General features: G+C 43.4%; 2 protein-coding genes across 5 annotated transcripts in view; both read left to right on the top strand.

Moving 5' to 3' along the window:
• The window catches only part of LOC115475474 (carcinoembryonic antigen-related cell adhesion molecule 1-like), a 199,562-nt gene extending 194,478 nt beyond the window's left edge, over positions 1–5,084 (top strand). For both annotated transcript variants that reach the window (XM_030211216.1, XM_030211217.1), the window contains one exon: positions 4,810–5,084. In XM_030211216.1, coding sequence (XP_030067076.1) covers positions 4,810–4,857 — 48 coding nt within the window. In that variant the 3' untranslated portion in view covers positions 4,858–5,084. The remainder of the gene's footprint in view (positions 1–4,809) is intronic.
• A 12,083-nt stretch (positions 5,085–17,167) lies between these two features.
• The window catches only part of LOC115476107 (carcinoembryonic antigen-related cell adhesion molecule 4-like), a 33,844-nt gene continuing 33,519 nt past the window's right edge, over positions 17,168–17,492 (top strand). For all 3 annotated transcript variants that reach the window (XM_030212267.1, XM_030212269.1, XM_030212266.1), the window contains exon 1: positions 17,168–17,446. The gene's annotated coding sequence lies outside the window, so the exon portion shown is untranslated. The remainder of the gene's footprint in view (positions 17,447–17,492) is intronic.

Below are 17,492 nucleotides of genomic sequence, written 5' to 3'. Positions count from 1 at the left end.
GACCCTTTTTTGTATATTCATCTGAACATCTTCAGCATCTTCATTTGACCCATGTGGAATATATATCATTCCCTGTTTGTTTAAAATGATTAAAATCAACAAGGATATATACAGAGGAATAAGCAATTAAGATTCATGTGTGTTATTTACTGCAAGACCCATTTTGGAGGCAATTCTATAAAGTGGCACTCTGATTGTGCGCTACTTACATGTGTCACTGCCGAGAAAAATTGTCAGTTAGGCATGTAAGTGCACTAAGCGCCATTCTATAAAGGTGCACATAACTGGTTTGGTGTGTAAATGCTAGGGGGAGGGCCAATGGGCGGATCCTGGGATGGGCACCAATTGGCACATGTGCCTTACAGAAGAGTTGTAAGAGAACGCTCACATAGAATGAAGGACCAGCCTGTGGAACAGCATTAAGCGAAACATGACCCATGTTGGCCGAAGGTCCTGCTGTGCTTGAGAGAATGCAGTTATTAAGAAAAGTGCAGTAGTTAGTTATGTTGAAAATAAAATAAAACTCTGGAATTCATTGCCAGAGAATGTGGTAAAAGCAGTGACTTAGCAGGGTTTTTAAAAGGTTTGGATTACTTCCTAAAATAAAAGTCCATAAGCCATTATTAAAATGGACTTGGGGAAAATCCACTGCTTATTTCTTGGATAAGCAGCATAAAATGTTTTGTATTGTTCTGAGATCTTGCCAGGTACTTGTAACCTGGATTGGCCATTGTTAGAAACAGGATGCTGGACTTGATGGACCTTCGGTCTGTCCCAATATGGCAATGCTTGTGTTCTTAAAAACTCCCACTGCTGCTCCTTGTGATCTTGGGCAAGTCACTTAACCCTCCATTGCCTCAGGTACTAACTTAGATTGTGAGCCCTCCTGGGACACAGAAATATCCAGTGTACCTGAATGTAACTCACCTTGAGCTACTACTGAAAAAGGTGTGAGCAAAATCTAAATAAATAAATTGACCGATGAAGAGTTTGGTGAGTCTTGAGTAAGTGGCTCATTTGAAACGAGTCACCACTGAGGTCAGATACAAAACTATCGTGATGTGCATGGAATGAAAGAGTAATAATTTTTCATCACTGAGCATATTTTGTTATGGTGTATGTGAGCTCCCACTCTAGTGTTGACTGAATAAAGTTTTGAATTATGGCATAATTGAAGGCATGTTACATTTTTGGTGCATCAATGGTGGCTTGCAGTAGTATTCTATTAATAGAATCTTAGCACCAAGATCCTATTAGAGAATTGATGTTCAGTGTGTGCCAATGGGGCACCAAAATTGGTATATGCATCTTTACAGTAATTACCTCTTTTATAGAATGAAATCTATCAGTGTGGAGCCCCATTTTTGTTACAAAGTAGAAATTGGAACTGATACATCCAGGTTGGGACATGTACAATTCTGGTATTATTGTAGAAAATGATCATATATAAGAACATAAGAATAGCCATATTGGGTCAGAACAATGGTCCATCTAGCCCAGTGTCCTGTTTCCAACAATGGTCAATCCAGGTCACAAGTACCTGGCAGAAACCCAAATAATAGCAACATTCCATGCTACCAATCCCAGGACAAGCAGTGGCTTCCCCATATCTGTCTCAATAGCAGACTATGGACTTTTCCTCCAGGAACTTGCCCAAACCTTTTTTAAACTCAGATATGCTAACTCAGATCCACTGAGGTAGATCCTTTTCTTTTTAGAATATATGCAGGAATACACATGTATTTGCTGGTACATACAGCAGGAGCAGCCAGTTTAACAAAGATACAAATTGAGATATTGAACTGAAGAATCTTGGCAATGTACACAAGTGCTAACATATAAATGTGTAAATTGATATTTCACAACATAGTGTAAAGTGTCAGCAACACATGGACATGCTGCTAATTAAAATGGAGGCCACAATCCTTAGTTATATATTTTATTTATTTATATTTTGCTCACACCTTTTTCAGTAGTAGCTCAAGGTGAGTTACATTCAGGTACACTGGATATTTCTCTGTCCCAGGAGGGCTCACAATCTAAGTTTGTGCCTGAGGCAATGGAGGGTTAAGTGACTTGCCCAAGATCACAAGGAGCAGCAATGGGATTTGAACCGGCCACCTCTGGATTGCAAGACTGGTGCTCTAACCCAGTGGCATAGCTAGGGTAGTTGACACCCGGGGCCGGTCATTTTTTTAACACCCCCCCCCCCCCCCAAATCCAGTACTAGGCATATTGAGAATACAAAACACTCAGGGCCTATAGAGTAATTCTACCATACCATAAACAGTAATTTGTACGAGTCACACAAGGAAAAGGAAAGCATCTTAAACACTACAGTGAGCACTGGAACATCAATTCACCTATTGTAAAACGAAAACAGACAGATTAGTACAGATCGTCAATCCTGCACAGTCAATGCCAACCGAAAGCCATGTCTTTTTCACAAACACAGATACATCCTAATCCACTATAGAATAAGTAATCATAAACTTTCTATTTAGACAAAAATTAAACTGAACCCCCGATGCCAGACTCTGCATACAATGCAACACCACAGAAACAGAAAATGTCCCCTAGTACTGTGCAAAATATAAAGACAGCAGATGTAAATTTGAAAAAACTAACAAATACCAATCACCACTTTACAAATTAACAAATAGAAATAAAACAAATACAGAAAATAAAATAATACCATTTTATTGGACTAATACATTTGGCTTCCAGAGACCAAAATCTCCTTCCTCAGGTCAATACAGTATTGTGCTGTTATAGTATCCTATCCTAACCTGAGGAGGGGGGTTTTGTTCTCTGAAAGTTAAGTCGAAATGTATTAAAATTAGTCCAATAAAAAGATTACCTTATTTACATGTTCTATTTATAAACATTTATTAACACAGCTACAATACTATATCCTAAAGCAAAAAAATAAAAATATATATTTTATTTACAGTTTGTTGTCTCTGGTTTCTGCTTTCCTCATCTTCTTTTCACTGTCTTCCTTCCATCCAGCATCTGTCTTCGCTCTCTGCCATCCAGTGTTTGCCCTCTCTAATGTCCCTTCCATCCACTGTCTGCCCTCTCTCTCTGCCCCTTCCATTCACTGTCTGCCCTCTATTTCTGCTCCTTCCATCCACCATCTGCCCCAGTCTGCCATCTCCCTCCCATCCACATCTGCCCTCTATCTCTGCTCCTTCCATCCACCATTTGCCCCAGGCTGCCCTCGTTCTCTCTCCCCCTTCCACCCACCATCTGCCCTTTCTCTCTGCCCCTTCAATCCATCTGCCCTCCCTCTCCCATCCATCCAGGGTCTGCCCTCCCTCACACTCCCCACTTCCATCCAGGGTCTGTCCCCTCTCTCTCTGCCCGCTCTTTTCAGCCCCCTTCATCCACCACATGCCTTGCATCCCCCTTTTTCAGCCCCAGACCCATTCTCCCACCTGCCCCAGGCATGGATCCATTTTCCCTCCTGCCCCCCTGTCAGACCCCAGTTACAGCTTCAGACCCCTTCTTCCCTCTGAGCACTCCCCTCCCCAGACCCCTTCTCCCCTCTAAGCTCCGCCACCCTCCCCAATCCCCTTCTCCCCTGAGCACCCCTCTAAGTTCCCCCACCCTCCCGAATCCCCTTCTCCCCTCTGAGCACCCAGTGACCCATCTAAGCTCCCCCATCCTCCCCAATCCCCTGCTCCCCTAAGCACCCCTCTAGGCTCTCCCACCCTCCCCAATCCCCTTCTCCCCTGAGCACCCCTCTAGGCTCACTCACCCTCCCCAATCCTCTTCTCCCCTGAGCACCCCTCTAGGCTCACCCACCCTCCCCAATCCCCTTCTCCCCTGAGCACCCCTCTAGGCTCTCCCACCCTCCCCAATCCCCTTCTCCCCTCTGAGCTTCCCCCTCCCCCGAGCTGGTCCCGTCCTGTGCCCCCTCCGTTGAGAGCCGACAGCTCTCGTCTCCTGCCGCTACCCTGCTTTTTTTTTTTAATCCATTGCAGCGATGCAGGCAGCGCTTCCCGTCTGCCCTGTGAAGGAGAAAATCGCGTCGCTGGCATCGGGCCTTCCCTTGTTGTGTCCCGCCCTCGAGGAAATAGGAAGTTACCTCAGAAGAGGGCAGGACACAATGAGGGAAGGCCCGACACCAGCGACGCGATTTTTTCCTTCACAGGGCAGACGGGAAGCGCTGCCTGCGTCGCTGCAATGGATTTAAAAAAAAAAGCAGGGCAGCGGCAGGAGACGAGAGCTGTCGGGTCTCGACGGAGCACCCCCCACCCGCCGACACCTGGGGCGGACCGCCCCCACCGCCCCACCCTTGCTACGCCACTGCTCTAACCACTAGGCCACTATATCAAATAAAGGGGGAAATTAGCAATGAGGGTTTAAGAGGGCGGACTCTCTTAATCCCTCCTACAAAGAGCTGGGTGAAATGAGCATTATTGAAAACATATGTGCAAATGAGCAGCTCTAAATCCCAATGTTGAAATATTGGCCTAACATATGCATTCCTTTCGTTAATGGGGATACATGTGTAGACTTTAGTCCTGCCCAAACCACGGCCCCTTGCAATGTACACTCCAGTTTTACAAGTGTAAATACCGGCTTTCTAAAATTGGGTTTTAAATGTGTATGCCATTAGTTACACATGTAAATTCTGACTAGGACCTAAAGGCCAGTGCATGTGACTGGTGCCAGCATGCGTCAACACACTATTGCATTCTTTAAATGTAGCTCATAATTTTCTGTGGCTGCCTCTGTATTCCCTAGCATGGTACTTTTGACTTGCAGAGAGATTTGTATGCATTTCCATTTGATTTTCAGGACTTGGTGTTCCGAAATCAATCAGTTTACAATGATCTGAAAAGATAAAGGCAAGTCAGGAATCGGCAGCTCTAAACAGCACCTTAGTGTGAAAAGAAATGGAATCCTGCCTTCTGGTAACGCTGTGGTCTGGAACTGAAGTGATCCATTGAATAAGTGGAATATCTCCTGCTGGTAAAATCGCAGTCTGGAACTGCGGATGCCAATGTATCAACTGGAATGTCGCCTACTAACTGTGCTATCTTTCAACTCTTCCCTGTTCTATAACTTGATAATACACTATTAAAGATTATTAAAACATTCCTTGTTCCCTTCTAGTTTACTGAGTGTCCTTTTACGTTATTTACATGTTTATTAAAGACTTACTATACTGCCTTTAGTGTTGCCACAGCAAAACGGTTTACAGGATAATTGAAAATAGGAAAGGAATGCTTAATCAAATAGAAAAGTTGAAAAGAAAATACGAATAGATACAGATATAGTGTTTCTCGGTACAGATATAACAAACTGGTAGGTGAACAATCTGGTCCTGCCAGGACCACTGCAGACCACTAATCCGGTGGGAAAGTACAGGTGAACAAATGAGTTTTGAGAGCAGCCTTAAATTTCATAAAGGCGAGTTCAGCACATAAAGTAAATGGCAGAGAATCCCATCATGCCGGGTCTAGGAAGAAGAATGCTGATTGACAGGCAGAATCTAATCCTCTGTATGAGGATGGGAAGCACTGTTCCCTCTAAAGTGAGCGGGAGTCCTCCAACTACATTGCTTCCAGTGGGGGGTGGTGCTTCAATAATGTGTTTTCAATCAATCACTAGGGACAGGCAGGTTCCCTGGAATATTGCAGAGTTTGTCTGTCCCTCACTGTTGAAAATGTGATAGTGAAACAGCACCTCCCACTGGCAGGACTGTATGTGGAGGACTCCTCAGCTTAGAGGGAACAGTGGTGGGAAGAGGAACAAAAGGAGTTCATTAGGTGTGCAGAGATGATGAGGAAAGCCAGATAGGGTGGAATGTCAATATACAGGTCCTTGTGCATAAGGATAAGACTCTTGTACTGACAGCAAAAGCGTATCGGAAGCCAATGGTATTGGTAAAGAAGAGGGAAATATAGTTGGATTTGTGCAAGGACTGATGGTACAGCTGGTGTTAGGAGGATTGTGAAGCTTTAACTCCATTGACAGTTAGCTCTGCTGCCCATTTATGTACTTCATTCCCAATTGTATCTCCTGAGAAGTAAGTAATGACACAGGACAGAGGTAGTATAAGTACATATAAGTATTGCCATACTGGGACAGACCAAAGGTCCATCAAGCCCAGCATCCTGTTTCCAACAGTGGCCAATCCAGGTCACAAATATCTGGCAAGATCCTGAAAAAGTTCAATACATTTTATGCTGCTTATCCCAGAAATAAGCAGTGTAAAGCAGTGTATTTTCCCCAAGTCAATTTAATAACGGTCTATGGACTTTTCCTTTAGGATGGTGTCCAGACCTTTTTTAAACCCTGCTAAGCTAACCGCCTTTATCATATTTTCTGGCAACGAATTCCAGAGTTTACACGTTGAATGAAGAAATCTTTTCTCTGATTCGTATTAAATTTACTACTTTGTAGCTTCATCGCTCCAAAGCTTTTTTTTTTGCATATAATTTATGTTTTCCAAGAAGAAAATAGCTGTTGGCCTTCCTGAGGGTGTGGTTTGGGTGGATCAGGGCCAGAGTTGCTGTGCATGAACGTATTTTACAAAATGTACACGTACATGAATACACACATACATTGATATCTTCAGAGCCTATTTTACAAAGGGGCATTTGCGCCTACATTTCTTTTATAAAATAGATGCAGCTTTAGACATTTCATGCATGTGCTCTGTTAAAAAATGATCCTCCAATTAGATGAATTTTGAAAAAAAAAGCTTAAAGGCAATTCTCTAACTAGGCACTGATGGGTGCCCCTGTGCACAAATATGTGCAGCGAAAAGTAGTGCTGGAACCAAACGCTAACTGAACACCAAAAAATCCCACGGAGAAGCCAACAGAAAGTCCAGAAGCCGTCCTTCATTTCCCACTTCTGGACTTTTTGTGGGAAAAGCAGTTCTCACATACATATGTACTCTAAACACTATTCTGTTAGGTCATGTGCAAATGCAAGGGGGATGTGCATGTGAGCAGGACATCGGCAGGACTCCAAGTTATGCATGTAACTTACAGAATACTGTAATACACCTGTCTTTGCTGCATTATTGCACCTGAAGTTAAACTCCTAGCCGTGTAAATCACCTGTCCAGAGCTAACCAGGCATATTCAATGGCACTTAACTGGACAGTGCCCAATACAAAACCGGCTATTTGGAGAGGGCGTTTCAGGGGCAAAATCGGCACTTAGCCGGTTAAATGCCAATATTCAGCACTTAACTGGCCAAAGTAATCGCATAAATAGGACCACATTAAAGTCAGTCCTATCTTTATGCAGTTCACCATAGCTGGTTAAGTGCTAAATATTGCACTTAACTGGCTATGGTTTTGCCACCCCTGTATATTCAGAAATTTAATATCAGAGCCCAGGCATGGCTTCCATGGATAACGCCGGCAGCAGTCAGCAAAAGGCTGATCACTGCTGGCTGAATATCGGGCTCTTAATGGATATGCACACGGGAGGCAATTCTATAACAGTGCGCCAACAGTTAGGCACCATGGACCTGATATTCAGCCAGCAGCAATCAGCGTTTCACTGTCCACTGCTGGCGTTAAACCCATGTCCGAGCAGTGGCATTGAATTTCCAGGTTTCTGGAGCTGGATAACATATAACTGGTTAAGGGGCCCTTTTACTAAGGCGTGCCAAAAAATGGCCGGCACAGGTGTAGGTGTGTGTTTTGGATGCACGCAGGTCCATTTTTCAGTGCACCTGGAAAAAAGGCGCTTTTTTGTGTGTCCAAAAATGGTTGTGTGGCAAAATTAAAACCAGTGCACGTCCATTTTCAGCCTGAGACCTTACCGCCACCCACTGACTTAGCAGTAAGGTCTCATGCACTAACCGGGTGGTAAGCGTCAGTGTACGTAAACTGTCGCTTACTGCTGGGTAAGTGCCACATGGTAGAAAATATCTTCTATTGCGTGTTTTGTACGCGTGTCAAAAATGGAATTACTGTCCAGGGCACAGAGTAGTTCCAATCTGACACATAGGTGCCTACGCAGCTTAGTAAAATGACCCTTAAGTGCGATATTCAGCACTTAACTAGCCATGGGGTAACTGCATAAAGATAGGACTGACTTTTATGCTGTTAACCTGACTGCTTAAGTTTTGAGTATCGACACTTAACCAGCCAAGTGCCAACTCCTTCCCGGAACACCTCCAAAATAGCCAGTTTTGGCGCTTACTGGTTATTTTCAGCAGCACTAATCAGTTAAGCATCACTGAAAATTAGCGGTTACCCCAGAACAAGCGATTTAAGCAGCCAGGAGCCGTTTCTGGCTGGTTATATCACTTTGAATATTGACACCCCCCCCCCCCCCCCATTTTTTTGCAAGTAGTAATCCTATTCTGTAACACTTATGCAGAAGTGAGGTGAGATGCAACCTGAACAGTCACTACTTAACTTTAGCGATATCGTTAGATCTATCCACAGCGTTCGATCTTGTAGATCATTCACTATTTCTTCTGCAGTTAGAATCTTTGGGGATTTCAGGTATTGTGTTAAATTTGTTTCATTCAGTTCTCACTAAACATTCCTTATTTGTTAAATTTAACCATGCTGTTTCTTCCACCAAATCTTTAGAATGCGGGGTTCCGCAGGGATCCATTCTTTCCCCTCTTTTGTTCAATATTTATTTAAGTCCTTTAGCCACTATCATTCAAGAGTTCTGTATTTCTTTTCATGTATTCACTGATGATATTTTGCTGCTCTATAAGGTTCACCCTCTCAATCAAGACCTTCTCCCTCTCCAACGCTGATTAAGTGCAATTGCCCGGTGGCTCGCAGAGCACCGCCTTGTGTTGAACCCGGCCAATATGGTGACTTGTTGATTAACTGTTCATCTTTCTATCCCACCTGGTCCTCTATTATTATTTGACACCTTGATTGCACCAGTATCTAATTTTCATAGGAGTACTTCTTGATTCCAACCTCTCTTTTGAGCCTCAAGTCTAAACACTTTGTAAATCACAATTTTTTCTACAACGACAGCTGAGATCCATTCAATCTTTTTTCAATCATGATTATTTTCATTCTCTAATTCTCTCTCTTTTCATGGCACGTTTGGATTACTGTAACATCATTTACTTAGGTATTTCTAATTCTTTGCTTAAACGTTTGCAAACATTACAGAACAAGGCCATATGCCTTCTTTGTCACCTACGGAAATTCGATCATGTTTTACCTGCTTTGAAAGATCATCACTGGCTCCCAGTCCCTCACTGTGCTCAGTACAAAACATTATTACTGGCGTTTAAAGCATTCCACCAGGGCCATGCTATATATATTTCCTAACTAACCATCCCATACTCATCACCTCATGTCTTATGCTAGATCAGTGATCATCACATGGTTCTTCCAGGGCCCTGAGTGGCTCAAATGGAAAGCACACGTCATAGCATATTTTTCTTTATGGCTCCACATTTGTGGAACTCTAAGCCTTTGTTATTACGTAGCGAACTTAATATTAAGAAATTTCAAGGTACTTTTAAAGGCGTGGTTATTCAGGAAGGCATATTCAAGTGAATGAGGCGGTTTCGATTTGGACATGGGCACCTCGGGAAAGAATATGAATGCTTAGCCGTTAATTATACTCTACTATGCTCCTGAACGAATGGTCTTGCTTTCCTATTGGGCATTGTAGTTCTCTTTCTTTTTTTTAATTTTTGAATTTGTAAACCGCTTTGATCTGCATGTCAGTTAAGGTGTAATATCAAGCCACAAATAAATAAATAAACAATCTTACAGTATACTAGCATAAACCAGCATCAGCATTCTACTGTAAATGCCAATCTTCTAATGTGCAATTCCAGTTCAAACACACTTTTATCCTCTAACATTGATTCACCACGTAGGAGGAGGAAAAGATTTCAGTGACTGAGTTGGCTTATGGCAATAATTGACAAATAGCCTCACAACTGACACATCCTTAGTCTAAAAAAAACCTCCCCACATTTGATTTAAAGGTGAGACCTTTTTTTTCTTTTATGAGACTTTTTTTTCTTAGTTTAAATGCAGTGTCTACAAAACTGCATATTATTCAGTTCAAGAGGTTTTAAGTGCAATACAAATGCAGTGCAAACATTTCTCAACTTTTAAATCAAATGAGGTGAGGTTTTTTGACTAAGGAAACTGAATGAAGTCTCTATTAACCTGGAGGATGTAATGGTACAATTTGACAAATTGAAGAGTAACATATCTCCTGGACCGGTTGGTATTCATCCCAGTGTACTGATAGAATTGAAAAATGAACTTGCAAAACTATTTTTAGTAATATACTATTTATATTTAAAATCAAGCGTGGTACTGGAAGATTGGAGGGTGGCCAATGTAATGCCGATTTTTTAAAAAGGTTCCTGAGGAGATGCAGGAAATTATAGCCCAGTAAGCGTGACATCGGTGCTGGGCAAAATGGTAGAGACTATTATAAAAAACAAAATTACAGAGCATATTCAAAGGCATGGAGTAGTGAGACAAAGCCAACATGAATTTAGTGAAGGGAAATCTTGCCTCACCGATCTATTACATTTCTTTGAAAGAGAGAAAAAAAACACATGGATAAAAGTGAGTCAGTCAATATTATGTATCTGGATTTTCAAAAGGAGTTTGACAAAGTACCTCATGAAAGACTCCAGAGAAAAATGGAGAGTCATGGGATAGGAGGCAGTGTCCTATTGTAGGTAAAAAAGTGGTTAAAAGATAGAAAACAGAAAGTAGGGTTAAATGGTCAGTACTGGTCTCCGTATCTCAAAAAAGATATAGTAGAATTGGAAAAGGTACAGCGAAGGGCGACGAAAATGATAGTGGGGATGGGACGACTTTCCTATGAAGAGAGGCTGAGAAGGCTAGGGCTTTTTAGCTTGGAGAAGAGACGGCTGAGGGGAGATATGATAGAAGTGTATAAAATAATGAGTGGAATGGATCGGGTGGATGTGAAGCGACTGTTCACGCTATCCAAAAATACTAGGACTAGAGGGCATGAGTTGAAGCTACAGTGTGGTAAATTTAAAACGAATCGGAGAAAATTTTTCTTCACCCAACGTGTAATTAGACTCTGGAATTCGTTGCCGGAGAACGTGGTACGGGCGGTTAGCTTGACGGAGTTTAAAAAGGGGTTAGATAGATTCCTAAAGGACAAGTCCATAGACCGCTATTAAATGGACTTGGAAAAATTCCGCATTTTTAGGTATAACTTGTCTGGAATGTTTTTACGTTTGGGGAGCGTGCCAGGTGCCCTTGACCTGGATTGGCCACTGTCGGTGACAGGATGCTGGGCTAGATGGACCTTTGGTCTTTCCCAGTATGGCACTACTTATGTACTTATGTACTTATTTTCAATGAAGAAGGGTAGATAGTGGGGTTCCCCAGGGGTCTGTCCTAGAACTGCTGCTTTTTAACATATTTATAAATGATCTAGAGATGGGAGTAACTAGTGAGGTAATCAAATTTGCTGACGACACAAAGTTATTCAAAGTTGTTAAATCACAAGAGGATTATGAAAAATTAAAAGAGGAAATTATGAGACTGGGAGACTGGGCATCCAAATGGCAGAAGACATTTAACGTGAGCAAGTGCAAAGTGATGCAAGTGGGAAAGAGGAACCTGAATTATAGATACGTAATGCAAGGTTCCAAATTAGGAGTCACTGACCAGGAAAAGGATCTAGGCTTCATCGTTGATGATATGTTGAAACCCTCTGCTCAGTGTGTGGCGGCAGCTAAGAAAGCAAATAGAATGTTAGGTATTATTAAGAAAGGAATAGAAAAAATAAGGACGTTATAATGCCTTTGTATAGCTCCATGGTGCGACTGTTAGGTATTATTAGGAAAGGAATGGAAAACAAAAATGAGGACGTTATAATGCCTTTGTATCACTCCATGGTGTGACCGCACCTCGAATATTGTGTTCAATTCTGGTCACCGCATCTCAAAAAAGATATAGTGGAATTAGAAAAAGTACAGAGAAGGGTGACGAAAATGATAAAGGGGGTGGAACGACTTCCCTATGAGAAAAGGCTAAAGTGGCTAGGGCTCTTCAGCTTGGAGAAAAGATGGCTGAGGGGAGATATGATAGAGGTCTATAAAACAATGAGTGGAGTGGAACGGGTAGACTTGAATCGCTTGTTTACTCTTTCCAAAAATACTAGGACTAGGGGCCAAGCTACAAAGTAGTAAATTTAAAATGAATCAGTGAAAGTTTTTCTTCACTCAACGTGTAATTAAGCTCTGGAATTCGTTGCCAGAGAATATAGCAAAAGCAATTAGCTTAGTGGGGTTTTAAAAAAAGGGTTGGATGGCTTCCTAAAGGAAAAGTCCATAAACCATTATTAAACTGGCCTTGGGGAAAATCCAGTGCTTATTTCTAGGATAAGCAGCATAAAATGTATTATACGTTTTGGGAATCTTGCCACTTGTGACTTGGATTGACCACTGTTGGAAACAGGATGCTGGGCTTGATGGACCTTCGGTCTGTCCCAGTATGACAATACATATGTACTTATGTACTTACTAGTAAAAGAGGCCCGTTTCTGAGCAAATGAAACGGGCGCTAGCAAGGTTTTCGTCACCAACACCCCCCCTCCCTGCCCAAGCGCTTCGTTGTTCTGCCATTGCCCCGCCCTCAACGTCATGACGTTTGATGCGAGGGCGGGGCCCAGAGCGATTTCGCAACCCCCCCCACCTCCCTCCCTGTGAACCCCTTCGTTGTTCTGGCATCAAGGTTTTCGTAGGCAACACCCCCCCTCCCTGCCTGCCTCCCTCCCTCCCTGCCTGCCAACCCCTTCGTTGTTCTGGCATTGCTCCGCCCTCAACATCATGACGTTTGACGCAAGGGCAGGGCCCGGAGCGATTTCCCACCCCCGCCTCCCTGCCTCCCTCCCTGCCAACCCCTTCATTGTTCTGCCATTGCTCCGCCCTCGAGGGCAGGGCCCGGAGCGATTTTGGTGGCTTCACCACCACGAACTTTCGAACCTTTTTGAAGGAAGTCAGGGCTTGGCTTCACTGACGTCACTGTCTTCAGAACGTTGAGGGTGAGTTTTATATATATAGATGGTGTATCAGTTGTGAGACTATTTGGCTTTTCCTCTTCCTATGTGGTGAGTCATTCTGAGAGAATAAGAGTGTATTTGAACTGAAATTTCACATTAGAAAATTGGCTTTTAAGCATGGGGATAAAATTCACAAGTCTTTTTTGGGGGGGGGGGGGGGTTGTGGGTGTTTCATAGATAAGAATGGCCTACTGTAAATCATTCCATGCATAGCTTACAGTATTCTGTAAGTAGCCCACATAAATGTCAGCCATGCCTTGGACTCGCCCATGTCCTTCCCCTGTGAATGCCTCCTAATAATTATGTAACAAGCCATTTCAGTTACTAGGGAGAGGCAAGTTCTCTGGAGTCCTGCCACGGAGGTTTAATGACAAGAGAAGGCATTGGCCTATCTGGCCCATTATCTGGGCTGAAGGCAGTGGGTGAAGCATGCCGCCATATTGATCAGAACAAAACAATAGCAAACTTGTGAGGTGTATATTGTTTTATTAAATCTCCTAGGTTTTGCATTCTCTCTGTTAGGAGGGATCGGGAGGGGTCTGTGAAGGGGAGAAGGGTTATATTCAAAATGTATTTGTTAGTGCTCCAGAGCTTTCTTTGTTATTTGCAATGTTATATTGTGGATTTCATTGCTGTTCTATGCCTTTATTTTTGCTTATGATGACAATAAAGATATTTCCGTATAAAAACAATAGCAAGTACTTATGTCTGCCTCCTTGGTGTTATTAAACCTCCTTGGGAAGAGGGCTGTGTGTGTGTGTAGTCACTTGCACATGAATAATATTACTCCACCCACCCACACCTGCTATAAACTCGCCTGACTCCCACCAGTGAGTGAGTGACGATGCAAGCAGGTGCTGCCACAGCTCCTCCCACCCCAGGGATGAGTGGCAGAAATTTAAATGACACCATGCATAGCATGATAATATACCTTCTAGTAACCCACCACCACCAGCCCATTCCAGCCATTTCTGGGTTATTACACGGATTACTGAAAGTGACTGGTGACTTTCCAGGGACACGGAGCATTGGATGAAAGATGCAGCTTGCGCTGAGAAGGCGCGGTGCCCACTGGGTATTGTGCCGTCGCAGGGTCTTGGAGGGGGGTGTTAGTAACATCATGAATGTTGAACACCTGATTCTCATAACATGATGTCTGTTTTGGTGGCTCTTTACTAGGTGAAAAAATCTCAGCACCAATACAGCGCATGCTAGGATGTCCCTATAATCAGCCCCTCAAAATGACACACTGATTATGATTTAGAACAAATTACTACTCTAACCAATGAAAGGTTATTCTGTTATGATACTTCCTTTGTGTACGCTCGTATGCTGCACAAGCCGGCATGTTTATAACTATAACTGAGATAAAATAACAATGAACAGCGACGTGGATACAGCAGCTGATAGTTTTTTTGGTATCACCAATATGCTAGTTGCATGGAGGAGATGGCATCAGCTTTTTGACATCATACCTTCTCCTGTCATAAAACCTCCTTGAGTCTTGCAGAGCTTACCTGCTCCTCATTATTGAAAATGTGATAGTGAAACAGCACCCCCTATTGGCAAGACTGTAAGTGGAGGATTCCCACTCAGCTTAGAGGGAACAGTAGATTGCCTTTATTATCTGTAATTCTCTCTCATTTATATTCATTATGGATATCTTGAAAACCCAAGCTGCTGGATGTGTCCCAAGAACTAGGTTAAGACCCACTGGGTTACAGTAATGGACTGGGGCCAGAGAAGCCAGGGTTCAAATCTCATTTCTCTCACCCACACTTCTTGTGAAAAGTCATCTTATCTCACATTTCCTCAAGCACTCACATTCTGATGATCAATTCCCTGCGCTGTTCTGAAACAACGTACTAAAAATAGCACCAGAACAGCGCAGGGAATTAACTCCCCAATTATCAACGCTAATAACACGTTAATTTAGGTGCATTATTAGCGTTGATAATTGAGTGATAAGTGTGGGAGGATTGTGCCTGGGCATGCGCTCAGGCACAATCCTCCCACACTTGCTTGACAGGTGCAGGCTGTCAAAACATAGTAACATAGTAGATGACAGAGAAAGACCTGTGTGGTCCATCCAGTCTTCCCAACAAGATAAACTCATATGTGCTACTTTTTGTGTATACCTGACCTTGATTTGTATCTGCCATTTTCAGGGCACAGACCATATAAGTCTGCCCAGCACTAGCCCCGCCTCCCAACCACTAGCCCCGCCTCCCACCACCGGCTCTGCCACCCAATCTCGGCTAAGCTTCTGAGGATCCGTTCCTTCTGAACAAGATTCCTTTATGTTTATCCCACGCAGTTTTGAATTCTATTACCATTTTCATCTCCACCACCTCCCGCGGGAGGGCATTCCAAGTATCCACCACTCCCTCCGTGAAAAAATACTTCCTGACATTTTTCTTGAGTCTGCCCCCCTTCAATCTCATTTCATGTCCTCTAGTTCTACCACCTTCCCACCTGCAGAAAAGGTTCGTTTGCGGATTAATACTTTTCAAATATTTGAACGTCTGTATCATATCACCCCTGTTTCTCCTTTCCTCCAGGGTATACATGTTTAGGTCAGCAAGTCTCTCCTCATATGTCTTGTAACGCAAATCCCATACCATTCTTGTAGCTTTTCTTTGCACTGCTTCGATTCTTTTTACATCCTTAGCAAGATACGGCCTCCAAAACTGAACACAATACTTCAGGTGGGGCCTCACCAACGACTTATACAGGGGCATTAACACCTCCTTTCCTCTGCTGATCACACCTCTCTCTATACAGCCTAGCAAAAGCCTGGACCTGTCAAACACAGAAGATGGGAGTCTGTCAGGCTCTCTGAACCCCCCCAAAAGCAAGGCCCTGGTGGCCTAGTGCCCCTCAAGCCCCCACACCACCCTGAACATCGACACAGGGGGCTGGAAGTCAAGCAGACCTCCAGCCCACTGCCTCCCGACACAAGGGCACGGGGGGCACCCAAATCCCTAGTGGTCCAGTGGGCTACATACCCCACCCCGACCTGCCCTGGTGGTCTAGCAGCCCCCTCCCCAGTACCTCCTTGTGTGGTGGAGGAAGTAGCACTCCCTCTTCTTTCAGTGCTGCCTCCAAAATGGCGGTGCCCTGCCCATTGCATCCTGGGATGCACTGGGTGGGACTTGTTTACCATATAAGGGAGCTGGCATAGGGTTAAGGTGCTATTCAGCCCATACGATCAGAATGCAGTACTCTGATCATACTGGTGGAATATCCTACATTTAAATGAGCTCTGCGATATTCATAAGAACATAAGAATAGCCATACTGGGTCAGACTAACAGTCCATCTAGCCCAGTATCCTGTTTCCAACAGCACCTGATGCCTTCTGACCATGGGCGTTGTGTAAATGCGGGTGCTAGTGGCCTCAAGGACTTATTGAATCTTCATATACCTAGAAGTGCTGTAAAAATAATTATTATTTCCAGTGTTTATCCAATAAAAACCTATTTCTTTTAAGTTCATGGCCTTCTCAAGAAACTAGTTGCCCTGATATCCTTTCTGCTCTAAAACTGCCTATAGTATTTAAATTTTCTATCACGCTCATGTCCTTTAGAGTGTTGTAGACATTTGTTGATTCAGCACAATTATATTTCCTTATTCCCATGGACAGCCAGTCTAGGTCGTCTCATCATCTGTCATCTTGCCACTTGTCAATAAAGTTAAGAATGACAGAATGACAGGGGCCACCACCAGGCACAGAGTGCTTTAGTCCCTTTCCAAGCGGCTGGTGGTCACAGCAGAGCACTCTGCATCAGGGAGGGATGTTTTTCACATCATTCGATGGGGAAGTTTCCTAAATCTTCACCTACTCTTTTTTTTTTCTTTTATTTCTAAGAAGTTCAGTTTCATATGTATTATGTAATACTCCTTAAACTTTGTCTGCAATCACAAGCGTGTTGTCATCTTCCCAGTTCCTTAGCAAGCAATTCACCACAGAAGGGGAAATGGCGGGAGACATAAGGGCTTCAGAGAGGGAGGGACAGATGACAGACTACACCTCCCAACACAAAAAGTTTATCCTTCTAGGAGGACAGTTTTCATAGCTCTGTTGCATGGAGATACAGATAGCCATAGATCATTCCTACTAGCACCAGCTCTCCTCTCCACACGGAAGTTACACACAGTGCATCTTTCCTGAGGTTTTTAAATTAGGGAGCTGAGGATCTATAGTTTGGTGGCTGGGTGTGTGCTCATGACCTGCAGTTTCAAGAATTTCCCAGTGAAGAGATTAGGACAGACAAGAAATTCTACTCCAGCTTGTTTGTACAGAACTGTAATATCCTCTGCAAAACAAGGAGAGCTCAGCTCTCAGCCTTTTATTACACAGTCTTGGGAGCAGTAAGAGATCCTCTCGGCAAAAGAACTTCGGTGAGTACACAGAACCCTGTATTATTACCTCATGTCTGCATGGATC

Source organism: Microcaecilia unicolor, chromosome 8 (assembly GCF_901765095.1).
Source record: "Microcaecilia unicolor chromosome 8, aMicUni1.1, whole genome shotgun sequence".
NCBI classification, from domain to species: Eukaryota; Metazoa; Chordata; class Amphibia; order Gymnophiona; family Siphonopidae; genus Microcaecilia; species Microcaecilia unicolor.
The sequence above is the reverse complement of the archived record's forward strand: the minus strand, read 5'-3'. Positions and strand labels throughout refer to the sequence as shown.